General features: G+C 32.6%; 1 protein-coding gene across 2 annotated transcripts in view; it reads right to left on the bottom strand.

Moving 5' to 3' along the window:
* Positions 1–5,061: 5,061 nt before the first annotated feature.
* The window catches only part of If (integrin subunit alpha inflated), a 78,735-nt gene continuing 63,966 nt past the window's right edge, over positions 5,062–19,830 (bottom strand). Inside the window, exons 7-15 of one of the 2 annotated variants that reach the window (XM_072910593.1) lie at positions 13,769–13,817; positions 13,431–13,508; positions 12,007–12,182; positions 11,422–11,660; positions 10,895–11,206; positions 10,510–10,813; positions 9,529–10,428; positions 7,034–9,184; positions 5,062–6,847 (exon numbers count right to left, since the gene is read on the bottom strand). In XM_072910593.1, the coding sequence (XP_072766694.1) occupies positions 6,755–6,847; positions 7,034–9,184; positions 9,529–10,428; positions 10,510–10,813; positions 10,895–11,206; positions 11,422–11,660; positions 12,007–12,182; positions 13,431–13,508; positions 13,769–13,817 (4,302 nt within the window). In that variant the 3' untranslated portion in view covers positions 5,062–6,754. The remainder of the gene's footprint in view (positions 6,848–7,033; positions 9,185–9,528; positions 10,429–10,509; positions 10,814–10,894; positions 11,207–11,421; positions 11,661–12,006; positions 12,183–13,430; positions 13,509–13,768; positions 13,818–19,830) is intronic. The other variant, XM_072910594.1, reaches the window with a different exon arrangement.

The following is a 19,830-nucleotide window of genomic DNA, read 5'->3' as shown; positions in this document are numbered from 1 at the left end:
GCGAATTCCCAATTAGGATCCCCAAATCGCTTTATCATGTATTTTTGCTAGTGTAACCAGCAAGTAGAGTGAGGTCTACTTGGTCTGCTATGGCTATTAGAATATTGGAAAAGAAAAGAAAATTTAATAAAATTAAATCTAAAGCTATAAAATTAAAGCTCTAAAATTAAATTTAAATTTAAGGGAAAAAATATATAAAAATAATGTAATATTTTTTCAGAGAAATAAAAAGAAATCATTAAATATAAATTATATATAAATCATAAAATATAATATATAAAAAAAGAAAAAGAAAACAATTATAAAAAAGATTATTGGATAAAAATTAAATTTATATTTATAACAAAATTTAATTTAATTATGTACACATTATATATTTATTAAGATTGTATAAGATATTATTGTATAAAATTACGTTTACATTATATTTATGTATATCTATTGTGAAAAAATTCAATTGTAAATTATACGAAATTGAAAGACCACGTACGATAACACAAAATTTCATTAAAATTCCAGATTTTCTTAATTGAGAGAGACGTAATCGAAATTTATTAATAATTCTTTTGGTCGTGATAGACTATCAGCTACGTTTGATCTAAAAGCTTAATTATTATGCACATCGAACAATAATAATATGCCGTCAAATATTTTAGAAAATTCCTCTCTGAATTATTAGAAAATATTTCGCGAGGAGAGATCGTGAAATAATTCAGTTCAAGCGGTACGCTCGGAAATTTTTATTCTGAGTTACTAGGAGAATATATTTCGCAAAGAAGGTATCGCTCTCGCCGCCGACCTTGCCGCCGACCTTGCCGCCGACCTTGCCGCCGACCTTGCCGCCGACCTTGCCGCCGACCTTGCCGCCGACCTTGCCTGTAGCGATACCTTCTTTGCGAAATATGTTTTCCTAATCATTCAGAAGCGAATTTTCGAGCGTTTTAAAATACATTACTGCTCGTGAAGTACGTTGCCGATATCTATGTAAAATATTTTATTAATAAAAATTGAACTTTCGAGGATATTAAAAGACACATATTATTAATTGCGTATGAGTCAGTTGCATAATCGGCATTAATTAACAGCAATTAATAAAGCTTTTTTTCGACATTAATATATCAAACGTTCTGCTATTAAAATTGTAAATTGAAAGCGACAAATAGGTGAATTAAATGAGTCAACTAATGAATAGAATTAAAGTAATTAAATAAAATAAAATTATATTATAATTATGTATTCATATATTATATAAGAGTTACTTGCAACAATGATATCGGGTAATTAATTTTGATAAGTAATATTTCTTTCCTTTCAAATCACAATTAGTTTTTACAGAAAGTGTCTCGCATCAATTTTTTTATTACGTATACACGTATTACTAATCGTGCACGAGTATGTCAATTGCATAATCAGCATTAATTAACAGTAATTAATAAAGTTTCTAATTGCGAAATTCAACAACGTGTCTTAAATAAGTATAACACAAAATGTATTTCAAATGTAAAATCTGCCTAATTATAGGTTTATGCGATTAACGAAAATAAACACAGAATAAATTTAGAAATTTAGAAAATAAGATAAAATAATTTACAGATATCATTATAATAAAATGACATTGTAATAAATATTCAAAGACTAAATAGAACAAAACTAGAATAAAAATAAGATGTTTATGCGTGAGACAGATTTTTCAAATTAATTTCTAGTTTATGATAACGTGTGCGATATCTTAATTAAATAGCTCTGTTTATTACACAGCAATGTTTTATTCTTTATCCAGCAATTAAAATATGCTTATAAATTTAATATATAATACATACACACACGCATACGTACAAATTTGTACATAGAATTGAACTATAAACGGACAGTTTGATTGTTTGTTCGCTTAACAGCATTTTTTTACGGTTATAGAGTAAATAAAATTATTAATAATGCTAAAATAACTAATACTTTTTTTTAGGTTAAATGCTCGATCTAATTATGATACTTAATAATCGATAATCAGATTTTCCAATGGAATCTTAATATGTATAATAAATTGTAACTCATAAGTAAAACATACTTATATTAATGCAAAAGAAAAGTTCTATAGCTAAAGTTAATCATTAAGCGTTGCAAGGCTGATTATTTTAATGAAAAAAAGATATCTTACACATATCGAAACATTAATGTTTTGAAAAATAAGATATTTTAAAAAATTTTCAAAACAAAAAAAATAATATTACAATTGAAATGAACAAAAAATAAAGAAGCACATGCAAAACTAATATTGTTTAACTAATTCGACTGAATAATTAATAGCAACGAAATAGTTCAACCATTATGATCTCATCGCATCTTTATAATTTTTATATCCACTCACAACATTTATTGTTATACAAGTATAAAAGCAATTAAAATGCAGCAAATATTACTTAAATTTTCGATGTAAGATAAAAAAACTTTGAAACATTGAAAATCTATTAAAATATATATTTTCTTTATTCTAATAAAATATATTCGTGACGATACGTGTTACGATACCTCTCGATACATGTAACATTCTTAAGGAGTTTTGTAACGTCCTAAGCAATATTTATCTCAAAACTATATAGCTGATTGGCTATAGGAACATTAATAAACGAGCGTCGTGTAAAATCCTTACACATATCATACATAAATCAATCAATCATAATAATCATAAATAAAGTGCGCTTTGTATATTTCATGCAATGCTTTTCATATTGTATGTAGCATAGGTAATATGAAACGTTTACGAAAAATTATTAAGAACAAATATTCAACCTTTATTGAACATCAATCTTTACTTTATTCGCTTGCCATACCTTATGTTCCATATAATTTATCCTACTTGCTATTTATTACGTCATTTTATTTGCAATGTTGGAAAATGAAGATGAAAGAGATTGCAAATATATCAGACAATAATGAAAACATTTTGTGTTTGAAAAATTAGTTGACGATTACTTATCGTTTATTAGCAATTTCAATAATAGGAAACTTAATCAATAATATCATCATAATGCATTTAATTTATATTATGCATATAGATTTTGACTTCTTCAATAATATCTGGATGCAATGGTTCAAAAAATGAGACTGTGTTTGTTGGAAGGAACACTATTTCGAAACTGTCATCTTTCGTATTAACTTTTTTTCCCCAGAAGATATGAAGATGTTGCACGCAATTGTCAACAAGTAAAAGCACTTTCCCCGTTATATATTTTTCTAATTGATGTTCTCTCACACTTGTCTTAAACCGATTATTGTACCAATATGCGAAATCCTTTTCTTTCGATTCTTCCGTCGAGATATTTTCTTTTAATTTATGAGCCACAAGCAATCTCTCACGATGTTTTGACACTCCTTGATTTTCATTCTCATTTTTATGCTCATACATAAAGTGTTGTCTGTGATTGCCAGTAACATTTGTGCAAAGTATAATAATTGAAAGGTTTTCTTTTAATTTTGTAACATTAATTTGTTTCTCTTCAATTTTTCTTCTGTCTGCATGTTCTAGCAAGAGATGAAGAAAAGTTTTCCATATAAGGTCTGGTTTGACTATACTATAAATATTATGTCTACTAATATTTTCCTTTTCTAATCGCTAATCGGCGTAAATAATATGTAGTTTTGTTATTCCACTTACCTCATGATCATATAGTGTCGTCGCTTTTTGATCTAGCATTTTTTGAATAAAAAAATTAATCCGAAATTCATGATTCGGCCGAGAACGTACCAGTAACCTTAAGAATTATATCATAAGTACAAAGAACTGTAAATTTATTGTAACAGACTGAGAGAAACGCATAAGGAACTTTATAAAGTGGCATTCAGTTACAGTGGAAGATAAGAACAAAAAAAAGACGTCTCACATTTTACTAAATAAACTCATTAAATTCCATTAAATTTGCTCTTTGTTAAATATTCAATTTAAATCCGATAATTAATATGAAGATAACACATATAAGGATATAGATTGAATAAAAAATGACAATTTAGATGATAATACAAATGTTTGTGTCCATTGTCCAATATTACCGTTTAAAAAATTCAGAGTTATATACTTATGATAGAAATAAGGTTTATTCAACGCACACGTAATATTATTATACGAAATTTTAAGGTTGCATCGTGATATTGTAAAATTGAAAGACTCGCAGATATTAAAAAATATTGATATTTGTTTAGGATTCCTTTCGTTTTTGCTCGTATTTTAGATCATTACTATTTATTTTACTGAATGTATAGTGTATAGTGTATACTTTTGGAATGATAATGCGCCCCAAATTGCGATTATTATCCATTTTGTCAATAGAAAGTCCATAGAAAGATTCAATAAAATAAAACAAATTGTTAAGTGTGATTTTAAATAGAAATACCATTTTAAATAGACGCAAATTTGTATATGTTGTCTAATATAACATATTGGCGTTTTGAGGAGCAGTAACGATTACGCGACGAATATCAATATTCATTCTGATTTTTGATCATTCATACTATATCCTGTGTGAAAAAGATAATATATTTCACTCCGATCCATCATACAATTGCCGGACCTAGGTACAAGCAGTATACAATAACAATAACTGAATTACGTAATTCAGAAATGCATTTTTTACCCTTTCCTTTTATATGGATATCTCTAGTGTATAAACTTTTGTATGATTTTATGGAGCGAGATTTTATGTTGTTTTTTTAATAAAGTATTTATTTTAGTGGTATTATATATATTGTTTTATATAATTATATTTGTTTTATATGTTTTGCGGGGAAACTTCAGTTTCTTTCGATCACATACACATACACATACTTGCAATCACATACACACACATACATGCAATCGCAAATCGTTAAACATTAGTGATATTTATAGTTACATTTATGACAATTATTCATCATTCATTGATCTATTCATGTGAAACTCTTGAAAACAAATTATTAACAAAGATGACAGAATATTTTACAAACTGACAAATCCCATTATAGATTATTTTTATACAAATTTTATCAACAAAATGTGAAGGGGATACTATCCAAATCAATTACAAAAAAAGACGAGATTAATAAAACATATATTTTTTATACTCAATTTTCTTATAATTTGTGTGATAAGGGCTAGGTTCAGTAGAAACAATCAATGCGATCAATCAATATACAGTACAAACAGTACACACGATGTTGATGGTAATTAAATGTTTTTTTATGCTGTTACATCATTGTAATTTCTTAATAAATAGTTATACAGATTCACATTTGATATAATTTTTCCTTCTTATATTAATCGAAGCTATTCCTCTAACAGTTTTATTATAAAAGAAATTAACAATATATGCATAATGGTTAATTCAAATTTCATTACATATTTTTTTTCGTATTATGTCTTAACGTTGTATGTACAAGTCAGCACTAATCTTCTATTTATACTAGAACGTCTCTTTTCTAATCAAATATTATTGCGTTAAGCCACTTTTCGTGGATATAATTTTAGTAATGTAAATTAATAATTTACAAATTTTACACACATTCATCTTGCGCGCGCGACTATAAGTCACACTATTGTTACGGCGCTTAAGCGTACGTACTATAATATTACATATATGTATATATATTATATATACATATACAATATATATATATATATGCATATATATGTACATATATATATATATATACAGTCGGACCTCTTATCTTACGACATTTTCGGTCCGGAATTTTCCGCTTAAACCTCTGATCCTATGACAAAAATTTGAGAGTGGGGGTATAATTCCCCTTTCACGGTCATAGCATGAGAGGATTTTTTGTCGTAGGATAAGAGGTTTCGTACCATAAGAGGGTCATAGGATAAGAGGTCCCACTGTATATAAAAATTTAATAAATAAATGAAATGAGCTCCGTGCGTCTCCGAGGCTATTTTCAAGAAAGATTTATATATCCTTTTTAAATGAGTTTGAAATGTTGCTAACAACATATCATTCAAAAATTTAAAGAAAGCATAAAAGACGTCTGAAGATTTATAAGATATCTTTCATGATATGCAACATTTGATTATATAAAAAGAGCTTTATGGAAAAATTCACCCGTTGTGTTTCGAACGAATTCAGCTGAAGATATCATCAGCAAGATACGAGATTTTAGAATTCGTGCCGATTGGACGTGATAAAAAAAACAATTAATTCTATTACATGGTAAAAAGGCAGCGGAAGCAACGAGGCACAATATCAAAAGGCGCTTTATCATCGGATAACGTTAAAAAAATAACATATATATATATATATATACTTATATACATGAAGATACGATTCATCGAAGATTCATCGAAGAATGTCGAAATATTCATTTATATTTGCCGACTGTACACGCGGCTTAAGTAATTACAGGTAATAAAAAAAGAACGTCTCCTGACTAGAAACTTGCGTGGTCGAGCTGCAGGAGCTGGAAGGAGTATTCAGTGGCAGTATAAGAGTGACAAATCGATTGTCACTCAAAATTCATGCGCCTCAGCAAATCATCTTGGACAGTGAATTAAGGCACTGTTGAACGCTATTAAGTTGAACGATATTCAATAGAAGTTAGGATCACATCCGCAGACTACGACAAACAAATCCATGCAATGTGCGTTCTCTTAATTATCAAAAGACCAAGGCACTTTTTGATCGTGCAGCGAGGTTCCTATCTCATCTGCGATTCAATCTGATGTAGCCAGAAAGTCAAAAACTTGCACAAAACGAAACTAAAAAAGGGACCCCACTCAGTGATCCTCGCCTTGCTGGAAATGACCGTTTCGGTTCAGTGGTTGCCTTTCTGGAGCGTCGGAGGGCCTATTCCTCTTAAAGAAACCGCACTGTAAATAATAGACAAGATTAATCAATTGTTTATCCACATATAATCAAGCATTATTATCACTGAAGATTAAATTTAACAAAATTAAGTAAAATACTTAAATATCACTGGATGTTTAAGTCAATATTTCTCCACAAGACAAAAATTTTTAAAATTGTTTGATTTTATTCTACAATACATTACTAACCTTATGAAGCAAATAGATGAGCAGCAAGAGGATTATCATTCCCGCGCAGGCTGACAAAACTACTACCCACACTGGAATGATGTCTGGAGTGGAAGGTGATGCGCTAGGTTCGATGTTCGTAATAACTTCATCACTCTTAATAACTTGTTCGGCTGGCATACCGATGAACGGTTGTTTCGTGACACGCGCTACCAGTTTCGTCGATACTTTCACCTTTTCTTCAAAGGCTACTTCTTTCAAGGTTCTAGCGTCCACGCGATATCTCGCGCCGATCCAAACCTCTTGATCTTTCTTTAATGGACCCAATACACATCGCAGCATCACGCATTTTGCTGCGTCACAGGGTCGTACTGGATGATCGTACTGCGATTCAGGATCGTCCTCATAATAATCTTCATTCTGAAATGCAGCTTCATTCGATAGGAAATCGTCTGTCTCCAGATCTCGCCGATGCCTATGTAACCGCTCGAATTCCTTGAATTCTTGAACTTCGATCATATCACTCTCGCGTCTGTGCCTTAAACCGGAGTCCGGTCTTTCAGTGGAAAACTCATTGTTAAATCGATCATGATTAAATCGATCATCTCTTCCATAGACTCTAGTATTGCTTGTTCGCTCTTCTGTTCGTCTCTCTTCGTGTGTACGCGTGTTATATCTGGTTTCATAACCATTTCCATCTGAAGTTACACCACGATTAGAAGATTCTTCTTGCCAAGATTGATTGTAAATCCTTTGATTTTGATTATCAGAATTGCCATCTTGATAGCCATCGTATGGACCGCGCAGTGTATATCTTTTTTCTTCGGTGTACGTGTAAGAGCCCTGAAGAGGAAATCTACGGCCATCCTTTAACGTAATATAACCTTTGTTGTCTGGAGTGATGAGTAGCTGGCCTTCTATTCTGAGGAACCGACTGTCGCGAGGCTCTGTAGACTCCGAAATATAGCTCTGGCCACCGTAACGATCTTGAAGAGGGAATATAGAGCCGTCCTCGAATTCTATGTATTCTTTCCTGTCGGCAGATGTCCTAAACCTCGCCTTAAACTGTACATACTGTTGTCCCTGCTTGTTGTATATCTGATAACCAGTCGCGTCTTTTGTCAATGTGCCGAAGAATCGTTCCAGTTCTTGCGTAGAACTCACATTATGCAAACGGAAACCAAGTTCTCGTCCACCAACCGTCTCTTCACGATCGCCAGTAATGAAATTTTCCGTAGTTTGATAATGATCATCCGTAAATACTCCATAACGCCTTTCCTCGTCATAGTTGTATTTGTGTTCCTGTTCTTCTTGCAGACGTCGTTCTTCTTGCTGTCTTCGCCATTCTTCTTCTTCTCGCCGTTCGTCTTCGTAACGACGTCGTTCCTCTTCTTCTCGACGTCGTTCTTCTTCCTGCCGACGCCGTTCCTCCTCTTCTCGACGATGTTGCAAAGCGATAATACGTTCCTGCTCTTCCCGCTGACGTTGCAGGCGTGTCTCCTCTTGTAATTTCCTCTGACGAGCTTCCGCTTCCTGACGTAAGCGAATCTCTTCTTGCTGTTTCAATAGCTCTTGATATCGCCTTTCACTCTCAGTTAAAACCGAATGGATTCTTCCCGAAGGCGAGAGCGTACGTCCACTTTGTATATTATCGTTCTCATCCCAACGACTTTCTACTGTAACGGAATGATTTCTGCGAGTCTCGTAAGGTTCTTCGAGATCGGGTAATCTCCGAGAGCCGAAAGATTCCTTGTCGGATTCGTGGAATCCACCGCCCAAAGTCGTGGAACTATCACCAGATTCTGTATGAAAAACAACCCCACGATTGCTGGACAAATCACCGGTACTAATGGAACTAGTTCCAGAAGAATTCTGCGTATACGTCGTAGTGAGAACGTCAGGTTTTTCTCCTGTTGGATTCAGTTGGATCCTCCTACTTTCGGAGACTATGCTCGATGAAGAAGAAGAAGAAGATGAAGATGAAGAATGCCGTGATTTTTGAATATTCGAACTATCGCCGCTATTGATTTCAGTTTCTTCTTTCTGACTCGATTTGTTGCGGTCTATTTCGAAGCCTCTTTGAACGTTGATCGTTCTGCCTGATTGTGATTCGTCCAAAATCACGCCAGAATAGTCGGGATAATTTAAATGTATTTTCTTGCGTTGATCCAGCTGCAATACATTATTATGATTTACATCATCACATCACACACGTTCAAAAACTGATTAAATTATAAAACAAAACTATTTATAATTAATCTATAATTATCTAATTATTTTAATTACAGTGTTAAGATATTTTAAATGCATATATTTGATTCCATTATACCTATATAATGCTATATATAAAAGTGTATTATATATATATTTTTATATATTATAATTAGATAGATAGCTTTGTAAAGCAAATAGATATTAATAATAATAATTCATAATTTCTATAATTTATATGTGTATAATTTATACAATGTAAACAAATAATTTTTGTTTAATAAATTTTGTTTCTATATACGTACCTTCAAACTAAGGTAATTTGCATTAGCAGGTTCGCAAGCGATTGGTCCCGCAGTCTCTGGCTGTTCTAACAAGTACATCAGTTCTTTCCCGGATAAAGTCTGCGCAGGCCATACAAGAAACGCTTCGGCCTCGACGATATCTGATGGGCCTTGATTGCGAATCGTATAATTATGCGTCACCGCTGGTCCAAATTCGAGCTCCGTCGTAACATTAACGGCAGTGTAATTGTCGGGATTATAATAGAGATCCTTAGGTTTGCTTTCGCCATCGACACGCAAATCCGTCTCTATCCAGATCGGCAGAGATAAATGCTGACTGTTATCATGAGTGGTAATATGGTCTTCGGGATTCGTTGTGTTGACTTGCATATCGAATTCATAGATAGGTTTCATCCCGTGTGACGTCACAGGCTGAAGTAACACCTTGAATTTCACCAATTTGTCCTGCGGCAGTGGATTTCCGATATCACAGCGAAGAGTATTGTTATTTGATTGCTTGGGAGCGGAACAGTGAACGGGAATCTCCAAGGTCTCGATACGCTCTATTTTGATATAATCGATACCAGTCGGTAGCTGCAAATTGTATGTTGCCTCGAAGGCGTCCTCGCCCGCGTTCTGTACCAGAACTTCGAGTTCCAATCTTTTGCCAGAGCCCAGTAAGTATCTACCAACGTTAGACCTCACGCTGAGCTGTAAGTCGGGTATACAGATGTTGTCGGGACCACAATTCTTTCTGATGGAAAGAGTATCTTTCCGGGAAGTCGTCGCGCCAAGGACTGGTCTCAGTGGCATTCTCGGATCACGACGACGATTGTCTGGAATCCGTTCTTCTTCAAGACTCATACGCATCTCGGCATCCAACGAAGTTAACTTGTCACGAATATTGGGAGTCACGTAGACCTTTAAGAATGATGCAAGTTAGTCTCTTCCTCTCTATTGTAAAGAGAAATTATTCTATATTTAAATCAAATAAATGCTTACCTGAACTGTGCGACAGAACTGCCGATCACGTTCGACCGTGATCGTGTGATTCATCGTGTTTCTACCCTCCAACTCTAAGAAGAACAGCCTCGGATTCTTCGTTTTCTTTACATCGAGTACATACTGTATGTTAAAATTGTGCCTCATTAGAACACCCTCTCCTGAATATCTAAAGCAAGCTCTAAGCGGAAGACATGTGACCCTGGTGTCATCTGAAAGCGTGCAATTTCTATTGTCCAACGAGATCAATTTGGATTCAGAGTCGAAGGTCACGTAAGAGTCCATCTTGATCACTGGTCGTGACCTGGAGAACGTAAAGTTTATTCAAAACTCGAATATCATCATAAAGGTATCAAGCTTGAATGAAGGAAAAATTGATAAGAACCTGAAAAACATCGCTGCTCCCGATTCGTATGCACCCACCACCAAGTCTGGATAAATGTTGCCGTCGAGGTCGAGTCCACCGGCTACCGAAAATCCAAAGGTCTGAACTGGATTATCTAGATCCTCTGCATGGATCACCTGAGAATACTTCTCTAATACTCCGGTCCGTGAGCCATGATAAATGTAGACGGCACCGCGGCCATTCGGACCAGCGTAGGGCGCGCCGACGACGAAGTCACCGTAACCGTCACGGTCGATGTCCCCCAGAGAAGCCAGTGACAAGCCAAAACGTCCGCGATTGCTTTCGCCGTCTCTGGATAACGATAAACTTTATCGTCGCGGTTCAACGAACTTGCGTGCAGGGCACATTTAATCCTTCGGGTCAGAGTTGTTAATGAACTTGAGAGTAACGGAAATTTACGAATGCCTCTGCCTTATAGAAATCTTTTCCCGATATAATTTGGTATTTAACGTAATAAATAATTGCTTTAATTTTTTTTTTTTTCAATACTTGTAAAGTTTAACTACCTTATGTCGAATTTTCGGAACTTTTCCGCGCCGTCGCCCTGATAGATAACATAGATTCTTCCGGTCTCGATGGTCATTTCCGGATTATCCGGAATTGTGTACATGGGTGCACCGACTATCAGGTCGTCCAACCCATCTCCGTCTATATCACCGGAAGCCACGGCGTAACCGAAATAAGCGCCCATTTGTTCGCCGGTGAGATTTCGAGGATTCGTCATGTTTGATGTGAATAGTATTACCTACGATCATTTATTTTTTTCTCAGTCTACATTCGCAACACACATACATATTATGCCATTTAAATTTTACTTTTGTCACAAAATTAAATGTTTATTTATTTAAATTTTGTAAAACACACTTAAAATTAAAAATTTTAGAATTGTAAGAATTATATCTCGATACATTTTTTAACTTTTTAAAGGAATTTTTTAAATTATACTCTGCGAATATTTGCCTTCTTCACAGTTGATTGAATTGATCTTAAAATATTTTATTCAAATTGAAATTAAAATAAAATTCAAGTAAGATTCTTACGATTCTAATATATTTCTCTCGTTACATTTTTTTTTTTCTCTTATTACATACTTTGCCCAGAAGATCGGAACCGCGCGGAACTCCGACCGCTGTACCGCTATCGCCGTTTCCAACGAAATCTCCTGTCGCGATGGAATAACCCATGTAACTGTCATCCTCTTTCGCGGGACCCTCTTTGGTGAACATTATTCTCGATCGACTGTTTAAAGGTTGCGAAAACGCTTGTCCTATAAAATAATTCCATGGTATTAATAAGAGAGAAATATCTGAAAAATTTCTTGATGGGAAGGCAGGTGTATTCATGACCGCGGCCAGTCGAAAATCCTTTAAAGACTCTCGGTTTTTGCTGCAGTCAGGAAATAAGTCGCACAAATTCTTTCACAAAATCTTATATCACATTAAAAGTAAAATCCCGTAATTGAACAATTGAAAATCCTATCGTGCGAAGAACAATTTAATTGAGGCTTTAATTGACAGCTATTATATATAAGTCAATTAAAAGAAATTATTTTTATTTTCTCCGCACTAATAACATTAATTTACAGAAGAAACCATATGTACGTATACATATTTAATTTTATATGAAAGGCTTTGTGAAAACAACATGTGCTAAACATGGGAATGACAAGCTTTTCTATCATTAATCTAGCATTTGTTTTCGCTATTAATGTCAAGCAGTCGCTATGTTGGCGCAAACTCTCCAACCGATTAAAGGTATTATAGCTTTCTAGTTGGATATCCGTATTTTACTGCCGCTCTTGCTGCATCTGTAGTTTGTTGAAGCTGTAAAAAGCGGGCCCGCACCTGTTAGAAATCACCCACCACTTATCTGGCAGTAATTAAAAAAAAAGTTGGGGCACATCGTATTAATCGTCGTAATTATGGCCAAGTTTTATTCATCAGAAAAACAAAGCATAGAAGCAGTTTTTTAATATTTGTTAAATTTCTCATTTTTATTTAATCTATTATATATTGTATAAAGTAAGAGATACACAGAGAAAGAAAGAAACTGATAATGAATTATCCCAATCACATATAGGGACATATAATGATTGGGTAGCTAATAACGTTCTTTTTAATACATATTTTCAAGTTTCAACGGGCTGATTATTTCAACGTGATTATTGATCGATTTTAATTACATGATTAATAATAAAAGCGTCATATTAAGCACGATGACAAATGATTAGAGTTACTGCCAAGCAAGTGTGAAGAGGGTGGAAAATATTCTCTCGTGTTACTTCGAATCTATCTCCGAGAATGCTTTCCTGCGATTATTATCGTCGGCTTTCACTTCAATTTCCGTATTCACGGAAAACCAAAACCGACAAGCAAAACACATAATTAATTTGATTTGGTATGTAAGAAATCGTCAATACGAGAGAATAGTAAGCTTATTAGAAATGGGGGGCGGGGGGGGGGGGGCAAGAAGGACATTATTTTAGTTACGGGGGACCTGCAAATGTACGCGATACCTGATGCTTCGGCTTCGGTGACTAACATCGTCGCTACAAACTTCATTCTCATGGCAGTGGCGATCGAATATGTCTGACCTGTAATTTGTTAAAGGAAATTTCCCTCTGAATTATTAGACCTATTAATCGCACGCTCTCTAATCGCTAATCAACATCTGCTCCTCCATTCTCGTTCAGTCGCATCACGTCGTTGATTAGATAATTTTTATTGAAAAAAGAAAAAATAATACAAATATACATCGATGTTAACTTGAACAAAAAAAATTCTTAGCTAGTATTCACAGTAAGATATATACAGATTTTTATTATATGAATAGAAATTTGATCAAAAATCTTACCTTGCCAATACCAACTGCCTGGTGCTCCTATAAAGATTCTTTCGCCATTCTGAAATAAACAAAAAAAAATAAACTCAGCGCAAATTGCTTCTCTTCTATCCTGAATTATGAGAAATTTTGAAATTACAAAACATTTTCACTTTATATGTGATCGTCATTTATAAAACAAAACTCTAATTTATCTTTTGCAATATTTTTGTTTGCCCTTAGTTGTTTTTACATGTTTTTCTTTCTTTTTTGGAAGATGAAATATTTCGCAAAACAAAAAAGCAGTAAACGATCATTTTCGTATCTCGAACGTGTGACCAGCAAACGGACAGATTTACAGAAAAAAAAGTTCAATTTTTCTTTTTCTCTAATTTATAAAATAACATCGCAGATAAGAGAGAGAAGGGTTTATGCACGAGCCCCTGCACGGTGCTCGTCATGCGATAAATCAACCGCTCGTATATATGCAAGCCGTATATTTGCTGCACGCGTTTACACACAACGCGTCACGCATGTTAAACGTGCGAAAAACGGCAGCGACCTTTGTGATAGAGACTTGTCGGTACGAAGTAGCGACTTCTTAAACAAGAAAAATCATTGAAACGAGAATGTATAAACCGATAATATCTTAATCGAACAATAAAAAGTATATACCCGCGAATTACCCGTCATGATTGTTTTGTGAATGTCTAAAATGCGTCACACAACCTATTATAAATCATTAGCATGTCTAATTATTTACATTCTCGTAATGTAAAAATATTTTATACAGATTAATTGCATGTGTTGTAACTTTTGCTTTGATAAAATATTTAATTTAAAATATAATTATAAAAATATCTCATTTTCAAATGTGAAAAAGTCAAGTTATAATTGAGCAATATAAATTGATCAGAATCATTAAAAAGATGACAAAGAAATTAAAGTTAAAGGAATGCGGAGTAAAAATCTAAGAACGGCAGCAAATGTAGCAAGTACACGTACTAAAGAACACTCGCATAGTACCGCATACAGCATGCATTATTTATGGCTGCAATACGTAACAGAAGTAACCGTGCTTTTGTCATGCAAGATTTGTCTTGCGCGTTAAATGTGCGCGAATCGCAGTGTTTCGCACCACACAAAGGCCTCTCGGTACGCGGCATGGTTCTTTATATTCATTCAAAAATTATTTATTAATCATCGCAAACGGCATGCAACCGATTTACAACGGTACGTGTAGACTTAAACACCGCGTCATAACTTGAACATTCTCCAAAACGTATAACTCGTACAAAGTATGTGGCTTCCGAGTGGATGAGTGGAAAAATTGCAGTACTATTTCAATTGTATTCGCGAAAGGCGAGGTGTAACGAATGAGTTACTTTATGGAATGAAAATATATCATATACAATAAAGCGAGAATTTCATTTGCATGTCTCGAATAAACATCGTATTTATTTTTATCTGTTTTCTGGAACGCGGGATATCACTCGAGAGAATTTATTCAAATAACACTCTCGACGAGATGGAGAAACCATCTTGAGAAGTTCACATAACGTCTTCCGCAGTGTAAAACCTCGTTGAATCGGTACGTGAGAACTTGAGTGGCTTTGAGTGAAAATTGTCGACATACTCAACGCTGTTAACCCATTGCGCCCGTCATTCCCATGCAATGTATCGAAAGTACTTCTACTGTTAGCACTCTTACGAAATAAATACTGTATTCAATCTCCCATCAAATCCAAGTGAAATCATGGAAGTCTTCATAGATTTACATGGAAATATTTTTCAAATTCTATAATATTAATTAAAATCTTAGAACCAAAAATGTTTAGAATAGCCAGGTTTTAGAAAATCCACAAGGCAAATTGAGATTATTGAATATTGAGAATGGATAATTAATTAATCTTCTAATTAGATTTATTTTACATGTATAATCATTATATTTTCATGCTATCTATTCGCTAAGTAAAAGATAGTTACAAATTCTCATAGTTGAGGTCGCGACCTTATAAACCATCGTACTTAGCCGTCAATGCGTTTACGTTTTACGCATTGTAACGGTGCACTCCCACGCATCCACTTAACGGCAATACTTAAGTAGTGAAGATTACGGCTTGCATACATATTAATCGACATGAGTGCAATCTACCTGAATCATCGCAAGAAAATCTGAATACACAAGTACACTTCATGATAAAATCGTACAATATAAATGATAATAGACAGAAAATGCAACGGGACACATTGGTTATTTTCGCACAATTGGACTATCTTATCGTATTATGATACCTGTACGTTGTCAAAATGCATGCTATTATCCATTGAATAATCTGATCGAAGTTTAAAACAAAAATTTTAAATTTCTTAATTTTAAGTAGATCTACAGAAATGGCTGCAAGTATATCAAGGAGTTCCATAACATCGAGACGTATTCCAAAAAAATAAGATCTTAAAGCACATGAAAATACTAATTGACCTAAAAATTATAGAAATAAATACAAAACTATTTAAAAATATTCCTGTGTATCAAATGCGAATTTTAAACCATATATTTTCTCATTCCTGTAAAATTGAGATTTCGGACTTACCCCTATGTTATGAAACCCTCCGATATATAAAACAATATGTATAATATGTATAACAATATATAATTATAATAAACACATTTAATTAAATTTGAAAATCCAAAATTTATATGAAAAATTAGTAATATGTATTCTTAACATGCATTAATTTCGTAATATTCTACGATACCTTTTACGTTTACATTATTAGAATATTTCATTTATGTTGTATTAATCATTTTATTGTACAATTAGATAGTGCTAATACAATTATTATTTCGAAAGATTAGTTAACATTATTACAATAGTTACATTATTAAGCTACTCTTTTGCTTAAATATTACGACTATTAGTATTTAATCTTTTTATTTATTTATTAACAAAACTTGTTGACGGAGTATTCTCTTCTGCCCAGGAATCTGATTCAAAAAGTTTTTCCCATAAAGATTTTATACAGTCAAGCGAAATATCTGCCCACGATTGACGGATTAATTCGATACAATATTCAATGTTGAAAGATTTTTCGAATGCATATCTTTGAAAATGACATCTGATGTTCCTAATAATATTGCTATCTATTGGTTGAAGACGTGATACACATCTTGTGGAAAAAATATTATCTCGAAATTATTGTGCGTGGTCTCTTCTTAGAAATTATATAATTCCTTGTCAAATTTAGGAGTAAAATCACTTTACCACTTAAATCTACTTTCTGTTGATAGTCTCTCATAAGTTTCGTAAAATAATCATTATACCATTTTACGAAAATATTTAGCTTTGTTGTTTCATTCATTTGCAATTGGCAAACGAATAGCAATGAAGGGCATTGATTTTCCAAATATTTTAGAGTATTTTCATATTCATATTCATAAACAATAAAAGGTGATAGTTTATTAGTAGTGGTTGCATTTGTACATAACATAACAATCAATTTGTCATTTTCCAACTTTTCAATGTTAGCTATTTTGTGTGTTAACTTATTCCAAAGATAATTATTCCAGTTGACAATCGTTATAACTACATTATAAATATTATCTCTATTTTCCTTTTGGAATCGCTGAATGAATTCTTTAACGATTGTTTTAGATTTTTTGGTTTTATAATCATGTCCATATATCCATTGCCAATTCTCAGTTTTCCAATTCACGTTTTGTAAATTTTTCTTTAGGAATCTATGAATCATGTCTTTTTTACTGAATCTGATGCTAATATACCAATATCTTCTACAAATTGCAATGCTTTATCTGTAATCTGAGATTTAGAAACTATTCCTGATTTTTTCCGCTCCATTCAGATAACTTTTTATCTACTATTTGATACTTTTTCCTTATACTTTTCATTGTTTGATGTATTTGTTGATCATTACTTTCAATTATATCAACAATGCGTCCGTTATGATCATTGATGATAACTTGAGCCATTGAAATATTGCTGTCTAGCTTTTGAAAAATATCGATGCTTTATTGAGTCGAAAGAGATGTTATTTACTGATGTTTACTTAACTAATATTACAACATATAAAAATACAGTTTTTATATTTAAAAATTATAATAATAATTATTATCAAAATTATTTTCTCAAAACAGCTTCACATATACATATACTGTTACTGATTTAAAAAAGATACTTTGAAAACTTTTCTACGATATGAGCTTTTGAAATGTTAAAAATAATACTAATAACTGAGCTGTTGCGTTTACACTCAAAAAAAGATTTTGCTAATGTATGTAATGATAAATTTGCATTCTATGTATCGCGCTATCTTTTATTGACCTGTCTTTAATTTTTTAATATTTATTACTAAGAGTCTTTTAATTGTAATTTAATTTAATTTAAAAATTTTTAAGTTTAAAATACTTAAATTTAGATAAAATTGAATGTCGTAATGATGAGATTAATGTTATAATTGTGTTGTACTCACAACATTAAATATATGTAATCAATCTTTGACTAAACTCAAACAACGTTTGCTTTAATAAGATTTTATCATAAGATATATTTCTTGAAAAATATTCAGTGTTACAAAATTAAAGTTTTATAAAAAAATTTAAAAATAAAAAAATACAATTTTTTTTTAAGAAATATTGAATATTCGTAAAAGAATTTATAAACAAAATTCGATGAAAATCTTCATAAATAAATTTCAATAAATTATAAGAATGCTCCTGGATTATGTAAGTATTACTAAAGTCCTTTTAAAAATTCATTTGGCATTTGCCAAGGTTTCATGCAAGTATCGCTGGGATCAAAGTGTTAACTGCATGACAATGTCGTTACACTCTCTCGGATGCACCCACGCACGGATGCGTTCGCCTACGCAAGGGATACGTCGTTACGTGGAAGTAAGAAGCAATTTCTATGGTTTAAATGAAAAATGAGAGAGCTGCGTTAATGCGAATACGCTGAGAGAATAAAAAAAAACGCTATGCGAATGACCGAATGTAAGACAAGATTTCATTTTTACACAGCGATGCACTCAACATTTCTTCCTCTGCGTGACACGCGATATCTCAATTGCGATGAATAATGTTCCCGAGGATTATTAGATTGTGGTTTTACATTATCAGTATCAAAGGTCGCATTATTATTTTCTATAAAATTAGAAATACACAGAAAAAAGTATATACATATAATAAGATTCTGAAGCAATGGATAAATATCACACACACATATATATTATGTGGTCTATCCAACAAGTTTGTAGACTAATTTTTTATTTCCCGTTATAACAATATTGCATTAGAAACATGCAACGCTTACAGCCTTGTTGACTTTCAATGGAAATTTTATCGTGATCGAATGTACTGAATGTTTTCTACGGTTTTGTAAAGTCTTTCAAGGACGTCAGAATTTTTATGACATGGAGAGTGATCTGTTGAAAGACGTGGTGACGAGGAGACAGAGGAAAAAAGTTGCTTCCACAACTTTGTAATTTAAAAAGTCTTATCGTTATCTTTTTGATTGTCTTCACGTTCTTCAAATGAGGCCTTAAACATTATTTTAACTTCAGGAAACAGAAAAATGTTGTCATTTCACGTTAATTCATTGTTCCCGCAATAGATCACCCTCACAAATTTTGATGTCGTTGAAAAACAGATTTTACAAAAACAAACGCAGAAAACATTTAGCATAATCAATCGCGATAAAATTTGAACTGAAAGTCAACAAGGCATCCAACTGTGAATGTTGCATGTTTATAACGCATCAATGTTGCTGCAACGGGAGATAAAAAATTAGTCTGCGAATTTTTTGGACAGACTACGTGTAGTATATAATACACAGCAATGTATTTGTAGCAATAGTGATAGTAATGATAAATTACTCATATAGTCAATTTACCATAAATTCTTAGCAAAATAGTTTTAATATTTATTTAACTTTTCATAGCTAATTTATAATATTTATAATACAGCAAAAAAAGAGAATAAATACTCTAGAAAAAGAATCAATACTCAAACAATCAGAAAAATAATAAAAACCAATAAGTTATATAATAATGAAAGAAATAATAAAAAACAATAATAT

The sequence above is a fragment of the Anoplolepis gracilipes genome, chromosome 2 (genome assembly GCF_047496725.1).
Source record: "Anoplolepis gracilipes chromosome 2, ASM4749672v1, whole genome shotgun sequence".
NCBI classification, from domain to species: Eukaryota; Metazoa; Arthropoda; class Insecta; order Hymenoptera; family Formicidae; genus Anoplolepis; species Anoplolepis gracilipes.
This window is presented reverse-complemented; position numbering and strand designations above follow the sequence as displayed.